This window comes from Diabrotica undecimpunctata, chromosome 11, assembly GCF_040954645.1.
Source record: "Diabrotica undecimpunctata isolate CICGRU chromosome 11, icDiaUnde3, whole genome shotgun sequence".
Lineage (NCBI taxonomy): Eukaryota > Metazoa > Arthropoda > Insecta > Coleoptera > Chrysomelidae > Diabrotica > Diabrotica undecimpunctata.
The window spans coordinates 20,026,032-20,052,929 of NC_092813.1; the positions used below are offsets into that span (position 1 = coordinate 20,026,032).

The 26,898-nt window shown below is 31.7% G+C and overlaps 1 protein-coding gene across 1 annotated transcript in view; it reads left to right on the forward strand.

The window, feature by feature from the left end:
- The window catches only part of LOC140452742 (uncharacterized), a 128,393-nt gene extending 105,371 nt beyond the window's left edge, over positions 1-23,022 (forward strand). Inside the window, exons 3-5 of the mRNA XM_072547068.1 lie at positions 18,876-18,948; positions 19,451-19,742; positions 22,965-23,022. Coding sequence (XP_072403169.1) covers positions 18,876-18,948; positions 19,451-19,742; positions 22,965-23,015 — 416 coding nt within the window. The 3' untranslated portion in view covers positions 23,016-23,022. The remainder of the gene's footprint in view (positions 1-18,875; positions 18,949-19,450; positions 19,743-22,964) is intronic.
- Positions 23,023-26,898: the final 3,876 nt, after the last annotated feature.

Sequence of the window (26,898 nt, forward strand, 5' to 3'; positions counted from 1 at the left end):
TGATTTGAGGAGTTTCATACACTCTTGTCACGGAATAATTATCAATCCTTCGTGGATTAGAGGTAAGAATTCGACACTGCGACACAGACGTCGCAGACGATTAGAGTTCAAAACCCACATGTGGTTTTCTTTATTTTTTTTTTGATAATTTGAAATTATGCAGAGATCGTTTTGCTTTGAATCACTAAACATTTATGTCAGTCGTTACTAGTATTAGAAGTGTTTAAAGTTAAACATAAATATCTTATTGAAAAAACAGTATCGTCTACTTTCGAAAATAAAGTAAAAATTCTTCAAAATTAAAAGATCCTTTAAAGAATGTTTAAATAAGTAGAAATTCTACAAAAATAAAAAAAATATTGTAAATAAATGTATTTACAATATGTTCAAATAAGCCTTCATTAGCAACAGAACAATAACTCAATCTATTATAAAAGTTTCGTGTAACATTAGTTAATGTTTCTGGACTAATACCTCTCATTGAATCAGAGATCTTTTCTCTTAATTCTTGGAGAGAATTAGGCCTATCGTCTTCAATTCCATATAGTTTGGATTTGATATAACCCCACATAAAAAAATCACAAGGTGCAAGATCAGGTGATCTTGCAGGCCAAAAAATATCTCCCTGGCCACTAATCAATCGATTAGAAAAAGTCGCACTGACATATTCACTGACGATGCGAGAATTATGTGCAGGACAATCATCGTGTTAAAACCATATGGAATCGAAAGTTATTGGTAAATTACGAAGGGCTGGGACAATTTAATTTTGCAGAAGTTCCAGTCAACATACCGTCTATAAAAAATGGACCAATGACATGATTCCCTATTATGCCTCCACAAACATTTACTTTTCGAGGACGCGGGGTACGAGCGACATAAATCTGACGAGGATTTCCCCGAGACCAATACCGAGCATTCATTGAATTGTGACGGCCATGCAATGAAAACGTACCTTCATCGGTGAACAAAACGTTCTCTAAAAAATGTTCATCTTCATGTGGCATTTCCATTGCAGTTTGACAAAATTCTAAACGTCTATATTGATCCCCAGGGAATTGTTCGTTGGATTTATGAAGTTTATGGGGACGATATCTATGTCTTTTCAAAATTTTACCTACTCTAAATCTTGAAATTCCATATTGTTCTCCGAGACGAGATGTTGATTGGGTAGGGTTTTGCTCAATACTTGCACAAACCAAAGTGTCCCTTAGTTCCAAATCTGGATTTACCTCCCTTCGTCTACGAACTCTTCTTGGAGCGAACACGGATCCATATATAAAAAGAAATACGTATAATAGACCGAATTGTTGATAGTGCTGGAGCCGGCCTATTTGGAAACATATTTATAAATTGTTGTCTAATCATGTCTGATAATCCATTCCAATGTTGTCAATTGTTTTGAAAATCATTACCTATATAGAGGAATTGATATTAACACTGAGAATTTAGTGATGGATTTGACATTAAACAGTCTTCACCGGATTATTTTGCTTTCACAACTGAAGACTGTAAAACTGGAATTGAATTTGAATTATTTTGTATTTCTATTTTATAACATTGGAATAAGAATAAATTGTAAATAATAAGTTTTTCGAAAACTTGTTACCTAATATGTATCATATTTTCTATTATTTTTTCATTGAGTAAAACAAAAATTTTATCCTTGGTGTGAATTGAACCCCAATCGTCTTGACAATAGATCACGTCTCTAACTATTACACCAATTCCACATACAATAATTGTTTTCGGACAGAACATACCTACCTTTAGTTAAGTCAAATATTTCAGTTGAGTTATTTTTATTATTAAATAAACTTAAAGATTTATAATTTAAAATCGCTACTAATTAATGTTTTTTACTATAATATTTCTTAATTTATTCAATCATTTATTCTAACATCAGAAATTATTAAAATAAAGTATTTTCGAGGTCATCCGTATAATTATGACCGAAGTCAAATAGCCACGTCAAGAACTAGCTTTATCTCGTACTATCTCACAACTTAATCTGTCTTCTATCCTTTCCGCTATTTTGCCGGGTGGTAAGACACTCCTCACTGTATATGCTTCATGCTTGGTCAAATGACCCCATGAAAATGTCCCATGGCCTTGTAGTCTATAACTATATTTTACTATATATTTTCATTATGTACAAATTTGACCCATTGCCTCTTATTTCTAGTCAGCGTCCTTGTATCTGTCCATGTTGTTTCCCTTTTTTCGATAATATTTTCTTGGGTTCTATTTTATGTTTGTCGTGGTCTACCTTTCTTCCTTCCTCTTTGTGTTTTTGTCTGCCAAATTTCTTTCACCGGTTTTGTATTCTCCATTCTCTGAAGATGATCCCACCAACTGAGTTGCCTTCTTTTTATATATTCTTGTAATTTAAGACCTACTTATGAATTTATTTCTCATGTCATAGTATAGGTTCATCGTTTTCTAAATTCTATTATTAATATATGTTTCCTGATTTCCATTGTCTTTTAATTCTACTCCTTAGTATTAAAAGTTTCGTGCTTGTTCTCTATTTACTTCTTCTATTTTGATATTTATCCTTTCTTCTTCTTCATTTTCTCCTCTCAATATAACTCTTGTTTTATTTTTATTAATTGGCATTCTATATTTTTTTAGTACTTCATTCCATATTTCTATATTTCTTTGTAGTTGTTTTATTTTGTATATTTTGTATAAAAATTTTATCCTTGGTGTGAATTGAACCCCAATCATCTTGACAATAGATCACGTCTCTAACTATTACACCAATTCCACATACAATAATTGTTTTCGGACAGAACATACCTACCTTTAGTTAAGTCAAATATTTCAGTTGAGTTATTTTTATTATTAAATAAACTTAAAGATATATAATTTAAAATCGCTACTAATTAATGTTTTTTACTATAATATATCTTAATTTATTCAATCATTTATTCTAACATCAGAAATTATTAAAATAAAGTATTTTCGAGGTCATCCGTATAATTATGACCGAAGTCAAATAGCCACGTCAAGAACTAGCTTTATCTCGTACTATCTCACAACTTAATCTGTCTTCTATCCTTTCCGCTATTTTGCCGGGTGGTAAGACACTCCTCACTGTATATGCTTCATGCTTGGTCAAATGACCCCATGAAAATGTCCCATGGCCTTGTAGTCTATAACTATATTTTACTGTATATTTTCATTATGTACAAATTTGACCCATTGCCTCTTATTTCTAGTCAGCGTCCTTGCATCTGTCCATGTTGTTTCCCTTTTTTCGATAATATTTTCTTGGGTTATATTTTATGTTTGTCGTGGTCTACCTTTCTTCCTTCCTCTTTGTGTTTTTGTCTGCCAAATTTCTTTCACCGGTTTTGTATTCTCCATTCTCTGAAGATGATCCCACCAACTGAGTTGCCTTCTTTTTATATATTCTTGTAATTTAAGACCTATTTATGAATTTATTTCTCATGTCATAGTATAGGTTCATCGTTTTCTAAATTCTATTATTAATATATGTTTCCTGTTTTCCATTGTCTTTTAATTCTACTCCTTAGTATTAAAAGTTTCGTGCTTGTTCTCTATTTACTTCTTCTATTTTGATATTTATCCTTTCTTCTTCTTCATTTTCTCCTCTCAATATAACTCTTGTTTTATTTTTATTAATTGGCATTCTATATTTTTTTAGTACTTCATTCCATATTTCTATATTTCTTTGTAGTTGTTTATCATTTTCGGCTAATATGACAACTTCGTCAGCCAATGCTCCTTTTGGTATATTCTACTCTTCTTAAATTTTTATAACTCACTTGAATTTTTTTCACTTTTACGTTACATGCCATAATTATCTCATCAATGTATATTATAAATAGCGTTGGACTTCATCCTTGTTTTTGTGTCAGACTCTGGTTTGTAGTAAATGGTTTTGATGTTCTGTTTTGACTTATGAGATAGTTGATATTGCTATCGTAGTTATTCTTAATTACCCTTATCATTTTGTTATTAATACCTCTCTCTTCTAAGATGTCCCATAATTGTTGTCTTGGTATTTTATGTTGCTGATATTTTTATAATATTTGCTTGATGGTAAATATATGATCATGGGTGCTTCTGCCTTTTCTGACTCCGCTTTGTGATTCATCAAGTGTGCTGTCAAGTTTTTCGGTTATTCTTGTGTTAAATATTTTTTCCTATATTTTTATTGGCAGTACTTAAGAGTTTTTTTTTCTCTGTAATGTTACAATACGTTCTATCCCCTTTTTTGATAAATCGGTAATCTCTGAACCTTCTGCCAGTTAATTTGTATCTGTTCTTCTCTCCATTATGGTATTAAATATCTTTTGGATTCATCTTTAGTGTCTTTAGTGTCTTTAGTATCTTCAGTATCTTTAGTAACTCATCAAAATCATTTCACTAGTTAGTCTATGATACCCCGGTGCCTTCTCATTTTTCATTTCTGAGATAGCGTTTCGCAGCTCCTTTATGGTTATTCAATCTACAGTATTATCTGCTATTCTTTGATTCAACAGAATATTTTTGATTTTTGAATAGAATTTTTGATAGAAGTGTGTTTGTAGCATCTATTAGAAATATTCTCTATATCTGTTTATTATTATATTTTGGTTTGTGAGAAGTTCGCCAGTTTTGTACTTTATTTTTTTATGTCTTGAATTTGTCCTTTTATCATTGATTTAAATACTCTATAGAACAATTTCTGTTTATTTTTACTGTTTATTTCCATCTTTTGTCCAAATATGTCCACTTGTGGTTTCTTGCTTTTGTAACAAATTCGTATACTAATCTTCTATATTTTTTTAATAGCTTTCTCTGCCAATTCGTCCGAGAGTTGACCCCTAAAAATAATAGGAACAAGCTAAATTTTGCACAGAATATTAAATTTGGGACCCCAAAGAATATGCAAAAACGTTTACCACTTTGACCTCCGGGCTTCCCCCTAAAACTCCCTTCGCAGGGGGGTAAAAACAAAAAAAAAAGAATCGATTTACCAAGAATCTGTACACCGTAGAAAAAAATGTTTCGAATAAAATATGTAGCTGGGATAATTTTAAACAAAAATATTGATAAGCATTTTTTGTAGAATGAACCGTTCTCTAAGAAACAACACATGAAGCGACCGTCGATTTTGCATGTCAGTTACGCGCCAGAAATCAATGTTCAATAAAATTTGTATCAGCTCAACGGTAAACATTCGATATCTTTTGTTCCAAATGTCCTATCAACAAAACTCAAGACGCATTTTAAAGACTAGGATTTTTGGCATTTTTTACGATTCTCGTAAGATCAATAAAATTGATCACTTTCATTGACCAGTTGTAGTAAAATTTCCATTTTTAGAGATCAATCTTTAGAACTTATGACATAAAATTTCAATTTTGAGTTGTGGTAATTGAAATGAAATATGAATAAAAACCGCAGAATTTAATGTTTTACATTACAAACAATCATACGTCACGGGAAATGCAATTAAGAAGACGGTTTTAGGTGTAGTTGATTACTGAAGTTTTGTTCTTTTGAAAAACGTACTATAATTATAGTACGTATTATAGTGTAATTTGAAAAAAAAAGTTTTAAATGTTTTAGATCGCTTGTTGTGTGAAAGTTCCAGCGTTTTTTAAGCTTATTTCGAATGCTTCACATTTGTTGCCAAAAACTTAAAACTTAAATTTCATGCTATAGGTTTTAAAGGCTGTAGTAATCGAAAATTTATAGTGACCAGTCAATAAAAGGAATCGATTGTATTGATCTCGTGAGAATCAGAAAAAATGGAAAAATCGCGCCACGTTTATTTATTTAACACCTGTATAAAATCGAGTTTATTTGCGTCAAACTACAAAAACTTCAAACACAAGCTGAACTCTTTACCTTTAAAGTAATATAGGTCGCTTGAATCAAAATATATCGAATTTTTACCGTCGAGCTGATATAAATTTTAATGAACATTGATTAATCAAGTAATCGAGCGCGTAACTGACATGCAAAATCGATGGTCGTTTCAAGCACTGTTTCTAAAAGAACGGTTCATTCTTAACAAAAAATGCTTATAAAAATTTTTATTGGAAATTATCTCAGCTACCCTTTTTATTTGAAACATATTTTTCTACAGTGTACAGATTCTTGATAAATTGATTTTTTTGCGTTTTTACTCCCCTGCGAGGGCGGTTTTAGGGGAAGTTTGAGCGTGAAAGTGGTAACTGTTTTTTCATCTTTTTTAATGTCCCAAAATTAATATACTCGGCAAAATTTGGCTTGTCAGTATGATTTTTAGAGGTTCAGTGGCATTTTGTCTTTGACGACTGCAGTAATCTGAGCATGTTTCATTTTGTAAATTTATTTCCAAGCATTTTTCTTTCTTTCAATTTGTTGTTTCACGTCTTCATTCCACTACGCAGCTTGCTTTCTTTTATTGCTCTTCTTACTTGTTGCACGTACTTATGTCGCTGTATTTATTAAAACCTCTTTGAAGTAGTTCCATAGTTGTTCTACGTTTCGACACTTTTCTTTAGTAAGTACTCCTAGCTTTTGATTTATGGCCATCTGGTACTTCTCAGTATTTTTTTTATTTCTGAATTTATATAACTTAATAGTTTCATATTCTTGTTTCTTTTCTTGCACTGTATTATTGTTATTATTATCTGACTCATTTTGTTTTATTTTCAATAACACTAAATACAATAGTGGTGACTTTCTATTTCTAGACCCTTTCTAACTTTTGTGTCTATTACTTTTCTTATGTTATTTTTTTTTACTAGCATGTATTCCATTTTTAATTTCTCTTATCTACGTTTAACTTCTCTTGTGTACTTGTGGATATTTTTGTCTTCAAAAAATATATTAGTTATTACTAAATTGTGAATCATACAGAAGTTTAGCATTATTATGCCACTTTCATTTCGTGCTGTTTCTTCATATTTTCCTAATGCCTCTTTATATTCCTGGTTATTTACGTCTATTTTGCTATTAAAGTCGCCTACTAAATATATATATTCTCTTTTTCTTGTTATGTTACCAACGCTAATTCTTCCCTGAATTTATCCTTATTATAACTTGAGTCGTCATCGTTTGGGCTAAATACATTTATTATCGTTTTTAAATTTTGGCTTTTTTCTTTCATCTCAACTAATAGTGTTCTTCATGATCAGGTTTCCCTGGTGTAGGTGTGCACTATTCATCCCACCCCTGCCGCTGCTCTCTTGTTTTTTTTATTTCACTATATATAAATACATGATCATTTTCATGTGTCACCACTATCTGATACATTTTATGATACAGATCAACTATCTCGAATCTAAGTTGCCAGAGAAGTGACAATTAAGTAAGATCACTCAGTGGATGTTAATATATTTAACTAGTAACAAAATTATTAAAGCACCCTTTTAATTCAACGAAATCCTTAAATCTCATTTTAGGCGAGACTGATTTCTTTATTATTGAAATATATATCGCCAGTATTTAATAGTCTAATTGCATTGTTTAAATAGGACTAGTTAGACAATCCTTATGGAACAAACGTTTGACTTTTAGTCTGCCGTTATGTGGCGGCTTCTAGTCATAAATTTAAAAAACTATTAACAGAAACTTAATTCTTTGCAGGATTCTATTCGAGTATATTTTTACCTGTCTCATAATTAATGCAAACCTGTACACGGATGCCAGATTCTGAAGAAAATATAAGACTTTAATAAAATGCTTATTGTTATTATCGTTGTATGCGTCTAGTGAAAGATAACTTGACTATTTCGAGCAAATATTTCAAATTGTTTTTATACTTTGAGACTTGCTAAATCTAAATCGGTTAGTAATCTATTTAAATGGAGGTAAATGCTGCCTTTTTTTAAATTTTTATTAGTTTACCAGATATTTAATTTGGTTATATGATTTGCTAGAAAAGGATAAAATATTTAATTGAAATAGACTCGATTGCTATCGTCTTAGAACACTAATGCGGAGATTTATTTTTTAGTAAAAAAAGTAGTTAAAAAAAAGTTAGTAAAAAAAAATCTTTTTAAACAATGGTTTTATGTATGTCGTGAGAAAATTAAATTTTCAATCTTTTAATCTTTAAAATGACGTTTGAAAATATAGTAAATTTATGGGTATGGTTTTTTGATAATGCTTTTGAAACAAATAAACACATCGATATGCCACAACAAGAGGCAACACATATTTAGGGAAAAATTAATCTATGTGTTGGAATGAAAGGAATAATAATTAACAACACTTTAATAAATAGTATCCTTTATTTTACTTATTTATGTATTTTATAATATAAACACCATTTTTGTATTTCTGTTTACATAAATGAGAATGTTTTTTTCAATCAACTCGCTCGATTTGAGCTGTTTATTAATGAAACAATTTTAAATGACAAAGTGATAGATATTGCAAAAATTAAATTCGCATTATTTTAATAGTTATATACCACTTATCAAAATTCTAATATCTACACATAGACAATATTAACGAAATAATAATTCAAGGTAAAAAAACAAAACAAAATTTTTTACAATCATAATTATAGAAATTGATTGTAACATTGTTTTCATGAACTAAAATAAGCAATGTATGTAGTGCGAAAAACTATTGGCACTGGTTGAGGTTATTTTGCTATCGAATACGTATGAAAAACGCGTGGTGTCGTTAACAAACCTTCCTCTTCTACCTCACTATATTTTTTTTGTTTGCATTTAGATATTTTTGGACAAAATGCTTACTGCATAGAAATTTTTTTTTTTTTTTAAATCGGGTAGCTCCAGACTTTCCAATGAAGCATTACCTACAACAATATTATTATTAACACAACTGAAAAAAAGCAACTTTCTGCACAATAAAGTAAAAAAACAATTTAAGTTCTGTATTCAAAATATAAATAACTTGGCAGTTATGCCAATATATGTTTATATATATATATATATATATATATATATATATATATATATATATATATATATATATATATATATATATATATATATATATATATATATATATTGAATTTGAAATTTCCGCGGGAGCTATATGTGGTTTCAGTTGTTTTCCGGGTTTGACTCCGCGTTAAATATTTTTGGTTTTTAGAAAAACCATTGTTTTGACGACGTTTCGGCAAGGTCACACTTGCCATTGTCAAGTCAGATTCTGCTTCGTCTTGATGTTACAGGCGAACTGATTTCTCGGTCGCTGCACGCTGAGTTTAAATATCTTGTTGCGCTTCTTGTCATTGGTCCTGTGCGCAGAGTGGGCGTGGTCTTCTTCGCTATTTTAATTTTTACGTTTTTCTGCAGAATTGTTTTCCACGTATTTGGGAGTCTTTGGGCATCATCTCTGGTGTTTAAATTTTTCGGATGTTTTTCGATCTCTATGGCTTCTCTGATTACACGTTTGGCCTTATTTTCGATGTTGGCTAGCATTGTTGTTCCATTTAAGTCTATTTTATGTCCTGTGTTTATGACATGTTGTGCTAGGGATGAAGTTTTTTCTTTTCTTTCGATGGCGTTTCGATGTTCTTCGCGTCTAACCTGTATCCTTCGATTTGTTTGTCCGATGTACGATTTATCGCAGTCTTCACACGGGATCCTGTATACGCCTTGATTTTCTAATGCAACTTTTGTTTTTGCTGATGGTAATATGGTTGCTATTTTTCTGTCGGTGTTAAAAATAGTTTCTATTTTGTTTTTTCTTAGAACTCTGCTGATTTTGTCTGTCGTACCCTTTATATAGGGCAGGATAGTTTTACCGACTGGTTTTTCTTCTTTTTCTGGATCTTTGCTGTTGTTTCGGGATTTATGTGCTTTTTCAATCATGAACATGGAGAAACCATTTTTTCTTAGACTTGTTTTGACTTTGTGCATTTCTTCATTCTTATGGTCCTCATCTGCCAGTTTCTCAGATCTTGTTATTAAGGTTTTTATTACCGAATTTAATTGTGCAGGATGATGGTGTGAGTCTGCGTGTAAGTACCTGTCAGTATGGGTTGGTTTTCGGTATACTGTATGTCCTATGCTTCCATCTTCTTTCTTAATAACTAACACATCTAGGAATGGAAGTTGTTGGTTATTCTCCTGTTCCATGGTAAACTGTATTTTTGGATGGATATTGTTAATGTGTTGTAGAAATTTATTAAGTTTCTCTTCTCCGTGCGTCCAGATAATAAATGTGTCGTCAACATACCTAAGCCACAGTTTGGGTTTATGCTCTGCTGTTTCTATTGCTTTTGATTCCATATCTTGCATAAAAAGGTTGGCTATTACGGGGGACAGTGGACAAAGATCCAGAAAAAGAAGAAAAACCAGTCGGTAAAACTATCCTGCCCTATATAAAGGGTACGACAGACAAAATCAGCAGAGTTCTAAGAAAAAACAAAATAGAAACTATTTTTAACACCGACAGAAAAATAGCAACCATATTACCATCAGCAAAAACAAAAGTTGCATTAGAAAATCAAGGCGTATACAGGATCCCGTGTGAAGACTGCGATAAATCGTACATCGGACAAACAAATCGAAGGATACAGGTTAGACGCGAAGAACATCGAAACGCCATCGAAAGAAAAGAAAAAACTTCATCCCTAGCACAACATGTCATAAACACAGGACATAAAATAGACTTAAATGGAACAACAATGCTAGCCAACATCGAAAATAAGGCCAAACGTGTAATCAGAGAAGCCATAGAGATCGAAAAACATCCGAAAAATTTAAACACCAGAGATGATGCCCAAAGACTCCCAAATACGTGGAAAACAATTCTGCAGAAAAACGTAAAAATTAAAATAGCGAAGAAGACCACGCCCACTCTGCGCACAGGACCAATGACAAGAAGCGCAACAAGATATTTAAACTCAGCGTGCAGCGACCGAGAAATCAGTTCGCCTGTAACATCAAGACGAAGCAGAATCTGACTTGACAATGGCAAGTGTGACCTTGCCGAAACGTCGTCAAAACAATGGTTTTTCTAAAAACCAAAAATATTTAACGCGGAGTCAAACCCGGAAAACAACTGAAACCATATATATATATATATATATATATATATATATATATATATATATATATATATATATATATATTAAACTTAGAGCTGAGATCAATATTATTATAAAAATTAATATTAAACTCACCAGTCTTCCGGGTTGAACCGCGTCGATATCCATTTTGCCGAGCTTTCGACATCCTCTCTGATGTCTTCTTCAGGGCTTCCGAGGTCTCATCAGTCTCCCGAGCCCCCAGACACTACTACACTCACTAGTCACTTCTAGTTCACTCACTAGTTCACTACTACGACTGGGACCAGGGGACGGTTCATTTATACCGTCGATGGTGACGTGGCCTAGGTGGGGGTTAGGGTGGGGATTGGCGCGAGAGTTGGCGCGAACATTTTCGACAGTGGGATTTTGATTCGAAGATGGAGGGGGCGATATTTTGTTTATGAGAGGTCCCCATGTAGAAGGTAACCGTATGGCGTCATCTCTTTTATTAAGGCAATTTGGTCTTTTTTCTATTTCTATGGCTTCTCGGATAATTCTTGGTTTATAAAAGCGGATGGGGGCTATGGTTCTGGAGTTTTCGAAATCAATTTTGTGACCTGTATGAAGATGGATATATATATATATATATATATATATATATATATATATATATATATATATAGGATAGGAAAGTAGCTATGTCATGGATGATGTTATCAGTGATTGTATCAACAATTGCACTTTTTTAATTCCTTTTTTTAAAGATATGTAGATGATTTAGTTTTGGCACTTTCTAAACACAAAATTATTGAAATAGTCAACATTTTCAAGTATCATAATCAACATATACAATTTACAGTTGAGAAAGAGGTAGACAATTCTTTAGTTCCTTAGAGTAGGTTTCAAGTCCAGTGCTTTATACAGGTTCGTGAATTGTTTGCGGTTGGTAAGTTTGGTATGGTTAATTTGTAGTCTTGTAATAGTCGATGCTTCTCTTCTAGTTATGAAGTCTAGGGAGAGATGACCAATAAAAGATTGAAGTTTATGAAAAGTTGTTTTGCTCTTTTGTTCTAAGTTTTGTCAAGTATGCTCTACTGACTTTTTAAAATCGAATTTCGAGATTCGTTAGCTAGTTGAATTGGAGTAACTTCAGTCACCCCATGGTTGGTAGCTTCTTTGGCAAAATGATCTGCTGTTTTATTACCAGTTTTTCCGGTATGAGACGGCAGCCATATGAGAGAGACTGTTGTATCGTAAGCAGAGAGATTTTGGTATTATGTCATGAATGTTTTAAACTAATAGGTGCTCAGTAAAAATTGTATTGACTAAATGGATATATGAGCGTTAATCTGAATAATTGACAATATGTCTGTCTTGATGTGAGATGCATTTAAAAGCCAACACAATACTATATAGTTCACCTGTGCAAACGTTGCATATTAAGGGTAACTAAGATGATCTTACAAGTTCATGTTTAGTGGCTACTGCACATCCAATACCAGTGGTAGTTTTAGAAGCATCTGTATAGAGAATTAAATTCTAAAAATGCTTTCTTTATAAAGGAGATCACTAAAATGGAGATGGGCAGGACACATAGCCAGAATGACAGATGGGCGATGGACAAAGAGGTTATTGGAATGGAGGCCAAGTTAGAGGTTATTTTTTATTAACAATTTTTTTTCCACACTAGACTTGGGCTAGTATTTGAAGTACATAAAGTTTTCTTACTTAATTAAATATCGTGTCTAAATTTGGCAAAAGATGAAGTAAAAATATACAAAGAGCAGAAAAAATGAATAAATACGAGAGAACGAGAGAAATTCTATTTATCATGTATGCTGTGATTAGATTTGACATCAGAAGATTTATCAGAGGATGCACTTATATATACTCTTGTAAGTCGGAGGTAGGCTGTTCTTTTAACTTTTTTAAGATTCTAATGATACGATTTTTTAGTGATCTTTTTCTTGTACCTATGTAGAGCTGCAATAAGTCCTTTTGAATACCATCTATGTTGGAGGATTTTTAAGCTTCTTGTAGTGGGGTGATACATACAAAAGAGATCTCAAGAAGTGTAATAAGTTGCGTGGAATTGAGTGTAAAATTAGTCGGATTATCTTTGTATATCATTTCTATAGCGGAAATATAATAAGGTTTCATCGAGTAATCCAATCAAAGATTAGATTTGGACATTTTTTGGCTGGATTGGGTGGCATCGAAAATGCCGAAGGAGGAAAAGAACTTAATAGAGCAAGAATACCGGATGAAGAGAGAATGGTAGGAGTATCAGGAGGACTGTCATTGAAGTGTCCCCTTTTTTGTCCTACTGCCAACATGGGCATTGAATTAGTACGACGAGGGATGGATAAATCCATAATGGCAGCCAGGATGGGTATATAGTTAACGGAGATGGACTCAATTTCCGAAGATAGAAATTCTTTTGATGAAGTTAAGGATTTAGGATTAAGGACTCCTTAGAGTCAGCTAAAATTAAAGAAGAGGGAGGAGCATTAGCTGCAATGAGTGTGTGATCTGGTCAACTGGAGACTTTGCAATCAGACCCCACGGTACGACCCGTAAGCTTACAAAGAAAACACTATAGTCTTTCAGAGAATAAAAATATTTTAAAGGATGTATTTTCATGGTTAATTAAAAAAGAAGATTGCACTTCGAAGTTCACCTTGTCAGGAATTACAAATGTTACCCTAGAAAAATTCCTGATATATGCCTATTGATCATCTGATGTTCCGTATTTTTTAGGGACAGCTCGATTAGTGAATGCGGGATGGAAGGAGATACATTTGAAATAAGGATTCTTTTGGTCGCAGAAAGAAGCCTGCAGATAAAGATGACGGTGGAATTAATTATGACGTTCGGTGTATTAGTTGATCAACGATGTCGGTAGAGGTGAGGAAAACGCAGATTCGATTATTCAAAATGCGAGATGTAAAAGTAATATTTTTTGGATAAACTATTTCACCAATTTCTTTAATATATTTAAATAAAACAGTATTCAAAATGGAGTGCATGACAATAACTTGTTCCCTTTTAGAAAACGAACGGGGAAGGTCTAGAGACTGCGGCAACGACATATGATTTTGAGTTGGAATTGAAGTTGTTTTGTGTAAATGTAAATATTTAATTGCTGTTCATGATTTGTAGTCCTGGTTACCCAGACCGTAACACAATACCTAAATGTGAGTACCTAATAGACCCTCTCCCAAACTGGAAAGAAAGAAAAAAGGATCTCACCTATTTCTTGGGATTTTCACTGGTTTTCTTTAATTACACCAATATAGCCGCAATTAAATTCGACTATTGAAATATAAAACCAAATTTGATACTCATTTTCTTATCACATTGTGATTAAAGAACTTCTCTTCGTATTGTTAACTCGTCGATGAATTACTTTATCTGTTTAACCCTGTTTAAATCTTTAAAATCCGTGAGGAACTTTAAAAAGGCTGTTTAACCTTTGACAGTTATTTGACGTTTTTTGAATCGATTATTTGAAGCTTTATTTGTAAACTTCAACATTTTATTAAAAAAAACAGTTTGAAAAAGTGCTTTTTAGCTTCTACTACTTTTGATATTTTTCGTATCATACGGCTGTACGTAGGCTCAATGAAAAGCTGGTGTAAAAGCACAATTTAAAGAAAAACAGAAATTTCCATAACCAATAACAAGAAACAAGCTGAGATATTGCAGCGGATAGATCTCCCTTGCATTTTTCTGTGGCGATATTTTACGAGTACCATTATTTTAATGTTTCAAAACTAATTTACTTCTTCACTGTGTATGCCATTTATAAATCGAATTATACAATTTAGGTATTCTTTTACAAAGTGTTCAATTTTCAGCTCTTAATGTTAATAAACAATGAAAATATTTGCAATTTCTTAAACAAGAAAAAAAAATGCTATTTGATTTCCTCTGGGCAGTAGGTTTTGGTTTTTTTTTAAATGTTTTTTTTATTAACTTTATATTGAGCCTAGATACAAGTGTATCACATAAAAAAGTCAAAGTTATTAGAAATTTTTATATGCTAAAAATTTGTTATTCTTCAAACTGATTTTTAAAAACAAATTTAATATAATCTTGATATTTGTTTTTAATAATTTAAAACAAAGCCATAAAAATCGATTTCTATTTACAAAATAACCCTAGAGTGACTGTTTGGATAAGTACAGTTGTTTAAATAATCGGTCTCCTGGATAAACAAATTGAATAACTCAGAAACTGTATGGTCGTTCTGTATGATATTTAGCACACTTTAAAAACTCATTAACTGCCATAATTTTAAATAGTTGTATTACATATCGTTATGCAAAAAAGAAAGTTATTTATATTTATATTATTTATATCTATATTAACATTTATAAATTTTACTTTAATAATAAGGGTTTTTAAATTATCTCGGTCAATTCTTTATGTATTTTAATTATAAAAATCTGAATATTAGAGAACATGTTATGATCTATAACTTTTATTTTAATCATATTTCTCTAACATGAATAAGTAACGTTTTATGCGCATAAACTTTTTTTACTTTTTACGATTGTTTAATAAAAAAGCAAAGCAAAATTAGCTGTAGTCTTCACATAATTGTCATCAGCTACCCCTCATATACCTTTTAGAGACTTTAAATATCTGTTTAAGATTTTTTCAGCATTTTTGAGTTGTAGATCATAAAAAGTTGCTACTATTAACCGAAATAGTTGCAAAAAAAACCTTATTTTTGCAGTTATTTATAAATTATAATAACTCTTTTTTGCGCAAAGACATGTAACATAGCTCCTTGAAATTATGTAAATGAATAAGTTATTAAAGTGCGCTAAATATCAATCAGAGCAAATAGCTTATAGGTTATTTAATCTGTTTATAAACATTTATAATAACTTAAATGGCCAAATATATGGCCTAGGAGGACAAATTCGTTAAACTTCCCGTGCTCGAATCGGTATCAATAAAGTGTTATGATCATTTCGGCCTAGCCCAGCCTCATCAGTCCATCATTCGTCCAACGAATGTCTCCCAAAACTTCACTACAACAGTAGTTAGCTACAAAGGCGCCACCTGCTTTGGCGGCCGTGAACGAAAACGATATGATAATATCGTTTTCTGTATCCTCTGCGCTATGCGAAATGTGTAAAAGATATAATCTTTTAGCGGAAGCCGCTATCGCTTTATTAAATTAAATGGCCAAATATATGGCCTAGGAGGACAAATTCGTTAAACTTCCCGTGCTCGAATCGGTATCAATAAAGTGTTATAGAGTGTTACAGAGGATACAGAAAACGATATTATCATATCGTTTTCGTTCACGGCCGCCAAAGCAGGTGGCGCCTTTGTAGCTAACTACTGTTGTAGTGAAGTTTTGGGAGACATTTGTTGGACTTTCCGAGTTTGAATTTGTATCAGCCCAAAGTGTCTGATGAGGCTGGGCTAGGCCGAAATGATCATAACACTTTATTAATACCGATTCGAGCACGGGAAGTTTAACGAATTTGTCCTCCTAGGCCATATATTTGGCCATTTAATTTAATAAAGCGATAGCGGCTTTCGCTAAAAGATTATATCTTTTACACATTTCGCATAGCGCAGAGGATACAGAAAACGATATTATCATATCGTTTTCGTTCACGGCCGCCAAAGCAGGTGGCGCCTTTGTAGCTAACTACTGTTGTAGTGAAGTTTTGGGAGACATTCGTTGGACTTTCCGAGTTTGAATTTGTATCAGCCCAAAGTGTCTGATGAGGCTGGGCTAGGCCGAAATGATCATAACACTTTATTGATACCGATTCGAGCACGGGAAGTTTAACGAATTTGTCCTCGTAGGCCATATATTTGGCCATTTAATTTAATAAAGCGATAGCGGCTTTCGCTAAAAGATTATATCTTTTACATTTATAATAACGTTGATATCGTTTATGCCACAAACTTATTTAGAGGCTTATGAAAAACTGGTGAAAAACATACTTTCTAAAAAAAAAACAGAATCTTCTATGACCCTTACTAGGCAAGAGAGCATTTTATATTTAAAACCAAAGCATTTTATTCCTAAAATCATACTTCCATTGTCTATCAACAGTAAGAGCTGAAAATTGAAGGGACACTAAATGAAGATCTGAATTGTGCGTTCCAACTTACATATGGCATATGCGGTAAAGAAGTAAAAATTTATAACCCGTTAAAATGATGGTATTTGTAAAATACCGCTTCGGAAAACTAGAATGGAGAACCATTTGATCTCGGTTTTGTTTTAGATTTGAACTTTTTCACAATGAAGCGCGGTTGCAAAATTGGCAATATCTTGGCTTCTGTGGCACGTAAAACATAAATTTTTTTAAACTGGGATAGCTCAACAAAAAGTTGTGTACATAATCGCTTTCTACGATAAACAAATCGTCACTATTTTTATTGGTTACATTACATACCATTATGAAAAAACAAAGTTATTAAAATTTATAAATTTCTGCAAAATCAAGGGTTTTTTGCAACTATTTTCGTGAATTCTTTATATATTTTAATTGAGAAACTCACAAATGGAAGAAATTTTTGTTTGTTTGTTGTCTGTTTTGTTTGAAATTTTTATTTTAACTATTTTTCTCTAAACTGGATAAAAAACGTTTATAGCCAAAATCACCTGTATATCTTCACAGATTTATTATTAACTAACCCTCATATATCTTTTAGAACCTTCAAATATCTGTATAAAATTTTTACGTGAAACCAATAATTTTTTGCCAGATGGACCTTTGTATAAATTAGTTCTCCGATAAAGATGAACTTTTCTACTTTTCAATACAATAAATAAAAATAGCTAAAGACATACATATTTAAATATCTAATACTTTGTTTATGTTTATTAACTTGATATTTATTCACTAATTCGTTTTTCCGAAGTTTATTATATCATAATTATAATACCAACGAAAACGTAAAATTCAAATTAATGCATCTCGAATATGACGCGTGCACCCTGGCGATAATAAAAAATGATGAATGAATAAAAAAATAAACATTTTTTCAAATTAATTGCGTAACGGAAACGGTGTAAAATAAAATATAAAAAAAGTTTCTATTTACTTACCAGAGTGTAATATCCATCTTTGGCAAGTCGAAGGATTTTTGTCGGAAATCTGAACATTCTTAATCCATGAATTTTGTATGGTGATAAACCACATTTGTAATAACAACAAATATTTCCGGCCATCTGTAAAAACCATTTATTTATTATGGAAGTAACATTATTTTAGTTTAAAATTACTTTTTTCAAATATTATCTAATGTATGTATTATCCGGTAAAATTTATTTCTGAATAACTAATTTGTTCATTTCTCATACAATGTTTTTTTATGATTTAAACACATATAATTAAAATTTTTTACTTACCTCGGACCAAATTTTTGTAATACACTTCCAAATAAAATAAAATATTTAAATTCTTTAAACTTATTTAGATATAGGAAGATTTAGAAGCCACAGTACGTTTATGTACAATTTTAGTTGACACGATATTTACTAGTTGATAGTAATAACTCTATTTTAAACGAATACGTTGTGATTCATGGTCTGTTTTTTGTAACATTTTTATTTGTAAGTAAACATGTTGCTACTATGTCAGTGAAATATTGCAAAGCTGGTGAATTTAATTCAGTGGATCAAAAATGGACGTTTAGTTTAGTCCTTAACTTTTTCACATAGCACCATCTAGTATAATGTATATCAAACAAACAATGGTATATTAAAATCTATTGAGACAGAAAGAGTGGTGACATCTAGTGACTGTCTCAATTAGAATCAAACAAATTTATACATTGCGTTGGCTAACTATTCCTATTTAAACAATGCTAATTGTAAGTACGATATTTTTGTAAGTATATAAAAGTTACCAGTTTTTTTTAGTTATAAAGGAAGAAGCAGAAAAAATAAGGAAAGATCTAATTCTCACGAAAAGAGAGAAATCAAAAAAGACTAGGTATGTTGTTTTTTGAAATTTATTATAAATATATCCATAGATAAAACTATTTTTTTATTTTTTGTAAATTATTGAAAATAATTTTCTCACTTTTAATTTGTAGTCAAATCATGACATGTACACATCTGATATGTATTTTCCTGTACGATACCCAAAGAGAGCAAAAACTGAATTTTGTAGTCTCTAACTCATAAAAATAGGAATGAAAATCGGTTTTCCCAGTTTCTTGTCTGTGGGCTACTATGTGCATAATGTGCAATGATATAACGAATGTAAAAGTTTATTCCAATATCATTTACATATTTTCGTCAATGATTTCAAAAAGTGGGAGTTTTCTGACTTAATATTTGATGCGATCTTTTTTACTTGTATTTACAGTTTTATAGTAAATATGCGTAATTATCATTGATAATGTGCAGAGCACATGCTAAGTATAGGTTTTATTAAAGTACTTAAACTTTCTATTTATATACTAATAAGGTACTACCTCACATCTTTTTAGTAGTTGTTCTCTGGACTCAAGACACTCTCCCAAAGAAAAATCTAAAGGCTTACTCAAGAAAATTTCGAGTAAGCAACGAGTTTCATCATCATTTGTAGATAAATCTGAGGTTAAAGCATCACAGAAATACCCAAATGACAGTTCTACAACAGCAATGATAAAAAAGGACTCAGAGAGTAGCAGCAGTGACAGGAAAGACAGCACTGCCAGAAAAGAGAGTAAAACCAAGAAATGTTATTCCACCAAAAGTCCAATTAAGAAATCATTCGCACCCGATATGGCAGAAGAAAAGGTTAGAAACAATTAAGTTATTTATTATTTAAATTAAATTGCTTTAACACTAGAAGGGCCGGCGCTTGACGCATACCTAGAAGTGCTGCAGCCATCATTTTGACGTAGGACTTAAAAAGCACTTGTTCCTTACTTTAATTCAAGTTAACTGCAAATTATAAAAGAAAACTATATTTACTAAAAGTATAACAATAATAATACCTATAATTAAATATCTAAATTAAACAATAGTACATTTGCCACATAAGTATTTTCTACAAGTATTACATGATTAACATGTTCGATCTTTTTTGCAATTAATGTTTATTTGACACTGCTTTCTCTTTATTTACTTTTTTACTTTACTTTAGTTTTTCTCTATTTACAGCACTTTCATCTACTGTCTAATGTTCAGGTGCTTAAGAAATTTAAATACTACTGGAGTCCGCTTTCCGTTTCACATATTTGGCTCGAAGCTCGCCAATCGTTTGTAGAATAAAATCGGAAGCTATTTGTTTTTTTTTGTTATTTCTTTAAATGTAATCCACGAATTCTTCTTCTTCTTCTTGTGCGTCTCCTATCGGAGATTGCATATCATCAAGGCTATCCTGACCTTGTTTACAGCTGACCTAAAGAGTTCATTATTGGAACAGCCAAACCACTCTCTCAAATTACGCAACCATGACATTCTTCTACGGCCTGGATTCCGTTTTCCTTTTATTTTTCCTTGCATTATATTTTGAAGTAATGCATATTTAGTTCTCTCATCAGGTGACCCAAATATTTGAGTTTTCTTCGTTTAATCGTTGACAACATTTCTGGGTCTTTTCCTATCCTTCGCATATCCTATCCAGGAATTAATTGCTGCCAAATCTAACACGTTATAGAACACATGCATAGGTCACCTTCGGCTACCAGCTCTCATTGTATATTTGGGTGCTATTTGATCGACTATAATAACACCAAATTTTGTTGCGTTATAATATATAATATATAAGCAATCGTTTCAGGGAGCTTTTAGCATCTTTGTCAATTTCAACTTGTGGATGCATTGTACTAAAGATTAGTATATTTTTTTTTTTCGGTTTTTCTTAGTAGACAGTAAGGTTTGTGTGGTTGCTCGACTTTAAAATAAATGGCTCATAAAGATGAGTTCGACTCGTTTTGTATAAATAAGGTCTATGTTTTCTTGAACGACGTATCGTACCGACGATACTAGTATTTTGGCCCTTTACCTTTTTTGCCAATGACAAAGATGTAAAAAAGTTGTCGGTAGTTATATTTCTCCCTTTTTTATACAAATGGCCGAAGCAGTTTTAGAACCAGAACGTGTTCTGGTATTGACTGAGTTTTGCGTTCGTAATCTTTTCCCAAATACGGAAATCTATTACAAAGGTATTTGCTGTCAACGTCCACTAAGAGCCAAAATTTATGAGGTTTATTTGCAATGTATTGAAAAAATGGACAGTGAGTTATAGAAAGAAATAGCTGCTCGTTACCGGTCAAGTTTGCATTTGGAATATAGCAAGCACATTTAGCAATTTTCAAAAAATTCGTTTCAAACTTCTGATGCCATGACGCAAACTTATCTGTGGTAATTATCAAGGATCAAGTGTTTTTCAAGTCAAATCGTAGGTACTTCATTATGTCCTAGAGCCTATTCTTGCTCATAGTTTGTTTGAAAATTGGTGGTCCCCAAACATTGAACCACAAGAGATCAATATCCAAGTTAGAGGCAACACGAGCATAATGCAAAGCAATAAAAGCTTCTAGTTCTGGAAGAAAAATGCTCCATGTTTCATTAGACGATTGTTGGTGGGTTTCAGTCTCTGTGTGGATCTTTATGTGAAGTAGCATTGAATCTTTGAAAAATAATCGCCAAGATGTTAGCACATTATTCTCTTGAACATATCGTTTAACAAAAGCTGTTGAACCCGAAGATTCTCTTAAAAGACTTTGTTGATTGCGACGTCTTAGTCCATTGGAATCAATAAAGTCCACTCTGTTCCTTCACTAGAAATAAGGAAATCACCGAAAGCAGGAACTAAATTGTATGGAGTAAATCGTTGTCCGCTACGTGTAGATCGGCCAACTCGTCTAGACATTCTACCACGTTTGTCAGAACCTCGCATAATAACTTGTTGATTCAGATTATGTTCAGTGGATGAGGCAGTGGATGTGCTTGAGACGGGTAATTCAAGCAAAGATTTATCTGACTCTGATTTACTCAACGAAGAGCGCAACTTCTCCGATACAAAATCAATATCTCGTCATCATGGGACAAGGGAGTCATCATGGAAAACCGTGTTATTTTTATTATCACTCTCGTCACCTGATATATTTTTAAAAAAATTTACGCGAACTCGTATTAAAATAGAAAATAAATTCAAACAAAACAAAACTATTTAAGTCCGAATTTGGAATGAAACAAATGTGCAAAATAAAGCTACTTTACTGTAATGATAAACAACTATTCGAGTTACCAGGAATTTATTTGAGTAATGCCGTCAAAATGACGCTGCCGCTTATTCTAGGTATAAGTTATTATATCCTAAAATGTAAAAGTAAAATTGGCATAATTTTTTAGTGGTGTAAAAAAAATAAAAATTAATTTAAGAGTTAATAACTATTAAGATCTTTATCATCATTGAAAAAAATATAATATTAATTGATGTTATTATTAATAAATAACGAAAGTAAAAATCCAAAGATTTCTATCGACGAAAATAAAATTTAGATTTTTGCTTTAATCTGTGCCTTCTATTACAAGCCAAAACAGACGTTGCTAAAGATGTAAAGAGAGAAATGGAAATCTAAAATTGCATTCCACAGCATATCTCGTCATATTCAGAGCTTCGGTAAATAGGCGCTCTGATGACTCCTTTTAGGATAAAATACGTATAAGCGAATATACATAGGTACTATACCAAAATCAAATTCAATTAAAATTGAAATCAAATCTTAACTGGATTTCTTTGATTATTAATATTTTGTACAAACAATTAAGATTAATGCTTTTATTTAAACTGTTAATGCAGTTTCATAAAAAATGAAATGCTAAGACATTTTGATAACTTTTTTGTTTATAGCCCAAGTTTGTTTAGTAAATATTTTTTTGCTATTTTGCATAGTGGGATATAATCCTGTATAATCCTGAAAAAGGGGCAGAAAATCCCAGAAAATAAAGTTAATTTTGTTTATATTTCTAAAATTATATACTAATATAGGGTTTTTGGAGTTTCAGATTCCAAATTTGATACTAAAATATACACATCCAAAATGGAGGATCCAATAGGTATGGAACATAAAATAATAATTATTATAACTGAATAAACTCTACGAAATTATTGAAAATAGTTTTTTTTTTCATTAGAAAAAATCGCATGCACCAAAAGGTTATTAGCGACGAAACAAAATATAAATGACAAAATAGAAGAACTACAAATCATGGAAAACGTTTATAGATATTAGATATTTAATTATATAATCATGGGAATACTCTTGACCTAGAGCTTCTGCTAGAGAGTTCGAGATATTGTAAGGATGTCTTTCTTTATTATATTTCAACAATTTATTAAAAAGTGTTCAAATGTTAATCGAACGTAACACTGATGACATATGGGTGGATTATTCTTTGTGAAAAGGTAAGAGTGTGTTAACTTGGTACCTATATCCTAGACGTAGACGCGCAAGCACAATTTGTTCACGCCTGTTTAGCGATGATGGAATCCATTGAGAAACATTATTTTTGATCTTATTCAGCTTAGAATTAGTTAGTAAAAACGCAACGGAGACAATTTTGGACAAATTCAAAGTATTTAAATTTTTTTGGTTTTAGCCCTATTTTGATGATTTTTTTAGCATACTGTATATAAATTTATAAATTTTAATTTGGTATAGTTGGTGTTGGGATTCTGTGCTCAAACGTTGTTGTGATAACATCTATTGCAGAAAAACTCAAGGTATTTATAGATAATAAGGCTATTACTAATAATCCTTTGTTTGTAACCCGATCCCATCGCATACATACCTAATAGTAACAAGTAATAAAGTACACGACACAGTTCCTCCAACCAAAAATGGAAACCATTAACCTTGATCCTGATAAACCTCCTGAGCCCTGCCAGATTTAAGTGGGAAAAAATTAATAACCAAAATAATATATATGATTCCGGTCCGTTCGAAGTATATGTACAGGGAAAAGTCAAAAATATAGGAAATTTTCTCATATTAAGTATTGCTAAAACAATATTTAATCTAAACCTACAGCAAATTATTAAATTTAACCGTAAAGGGAAAAACCGGTTAGGTGTTGTTTTTAAAGATTTTAAATCAGCAAATCTATTTGTGAATGATAAGAGATGGGAAAGTTTACAATATGGTGTATTTATCCCAAATCACAATGTCACATGTAAGGGTATAATAAGGAATTTATGTAAAGAAATATCTGAAGTGCAAATTAAAAATGCAATTGAAACAAAATTGGTCTCCTGTAAAGTAATTGACATAAATAGACTAAATAGAAATATTTTTGAAGGGGGAAAAGAACAAAACTATGTACCAACAACCACCAAATGCGTAACATTTACAGAAAAAGCACTGCCCAGGTAGCTGCTTGTGTATGGATTACCCATGGGGGTTATTCTATAATGTCAGCTCAGTCCTAATGTGTGGAAACTGCCTGTTATATGGTCACAGCAACAATCAATGCAGAGGGAACCCAAAGTGCCAGAACTGTGGGAAAAACCAACACAGAGAGGCCTTGAATTGTGAAACATACTGCATACACTGCAAAAATCATGATCATATCTCTAAAGATAAAAAATGTAAAGAACTCCAACGACAAAAAGAAATCAAAGCCCTAATGTCTTTCTCTAATATCTCATATTACGAAGCAAACATGCAAATACCAAAAAATGAAAACAGGGAATACTCTTTGAATGAAGAGAATTTTCCTGTCTTGCATACAGAATCCAAGCCTAATAATATGATAGATATCAGATATCAGAGAAAGAAGAATAGAAGCCATAAAGAATGACACAAATATACTAAAATATAACCAAATCGTCAAATCTCAACCCACCAAAAGAAGGAAACCAAACATGACAGCATATGACAAAAAACAATGCCATTACTACTATTACACCACAACATAAAGAGATGGTACTATCTTTTGTAAACAACTTGCTAAGAAACTTATCCCCTAACTCATCTAATGTATCACAATATAAAACAATTGAAAGCAGCTCAACAAATAACATAACCTATGATTTAATGGAAGATGGGACAGTATCTGATGCTTCAGAATATTAAGCCCAAACTAAAAAAAAAAACAAAAATAAAGCTTTCACTCCTTTGATGATAATACAATGGAATATGAAATCATTTAATGCTAACGTGGATAACTTAAAAATAATGATCAAAGAATACAATCCTGACATATTATTGCTAAATGAAACATGGTTAAATAATAACCTTATAATCAGATGCAAGGACTATCAAGTAATTAGAAATGATAGAGATGATTCGTATAGTGGTATAGCCATCCTTATTAGGAATGAAATAGAATTTTATGAAATATGTTATACAAATTGTTTCAACCTTCCTACCTAAATTCCAAATTAATCTACTTAATGCATAATATGTCCCTAATGCAAATACCATATCTAAACAAAAATGGATAGAACTGATCCAGGAAATCAACAAACCAGTAATAATAATGGAAGACCTGAACGACAATCATGAGGCTTGGGGTAGCTCCTGTAATAATTTCAATGGGAGAAACATCTTCCCAACATTAGATGAGCTGGAACTAGTTTTTTTAAATGATGGTTCATATACCAGAATAGAACCACCACCAAAATGATCATCAGTGGTGGATCTAACAATAACATCTAAGGATATTGCTACCAGATCATCATGGCAAATAATTCCTGACTTAGGATTTAGTGATCATCTACCCACAATGTGCAAAATTGGTGTCCAAAAGATTACCATCCACATGCCACCAAGGAATAACAGAAACTTCAAAAAAGCTAATTAAGACCAATAGACCTCAGTATTAGAGTCATCATTTACATCATTTCCAGGTGAGAACTACTGATCATTTGCAGATTTATTAAATAAAGCTGCACATTTGTCCATCCCATTGTACAAATCAAATCTTAATAAACAGTATCATATCCCATGGTGGGATATGATAAGTAATTCCAATCAACACCCAACTTACAAAATTATTTAATAGTAAAAAACAAATGTGATATAGCTAGAAGATTCCTTAAAGATAAAAGAAGGGCATCCTTCCTGATCCTAATATGGCACAAGAGATACTGAATTCGTTGGCTCCTCCCAGTATACATTTACATCAACAAAGTATACAAGCTAACAATACAAGTTCCCCTTTTACCTTAAATGAATACACATTCATAATAAACTCTAAAAAGGAATCTGCTACGGGACTTGACTTAATTTTATACTCTATGATTAGAAATCTACCTCATTCAGGATCATTACTATTGTTACAAATTTTTAACAAATGCTTAAGTACAGGGACCATCCCGATTTAATGGAAACAGTCATTAATAATTCCAAACCTAAAACCTATGAAAGATAAAGTCACTGCAACTAACTATAGGCCTATTGCCCTCACCTCTTGTGTAGGTAAAGTTTTAGAATCAATGATCAAAAATAGGTTGGAATGGCTTATAAAAAATAAGGGAATCCTCAGACCATTGAGGCTAGGTTTTAGAAGGGGTAAAGGATGTTCAGAATGTCTATCCTTTTTGACATCTAAAATTCAAAAATAATTTAGTAATAATGAATGTATAATAGGAATATTCTTGGATATCCATTCAGCATATGATAGTGTTAGTATTGACAAACCGTACTCTACTTTAATACATTTGGATATACCACATGGTTTACCTAACCTTATATATGACTTTTTAAAATGCAGAGAACTGTTTGTCAAAGATAACTCTGGGTTAATATATGGCCCAAATACTACTAGCACTGGACTCACACAAGGATCATCATTAAGTCCAATGCTATTCAACATATATATACCTACTCATTACACGATATGTTCCCCACAAATGCTAAAGTCATACAGTATGCTGACGATTTTGTAATTCTAGTCAAGGGAGTAAATGTTAAAAATATAATATTAAAAATAAACA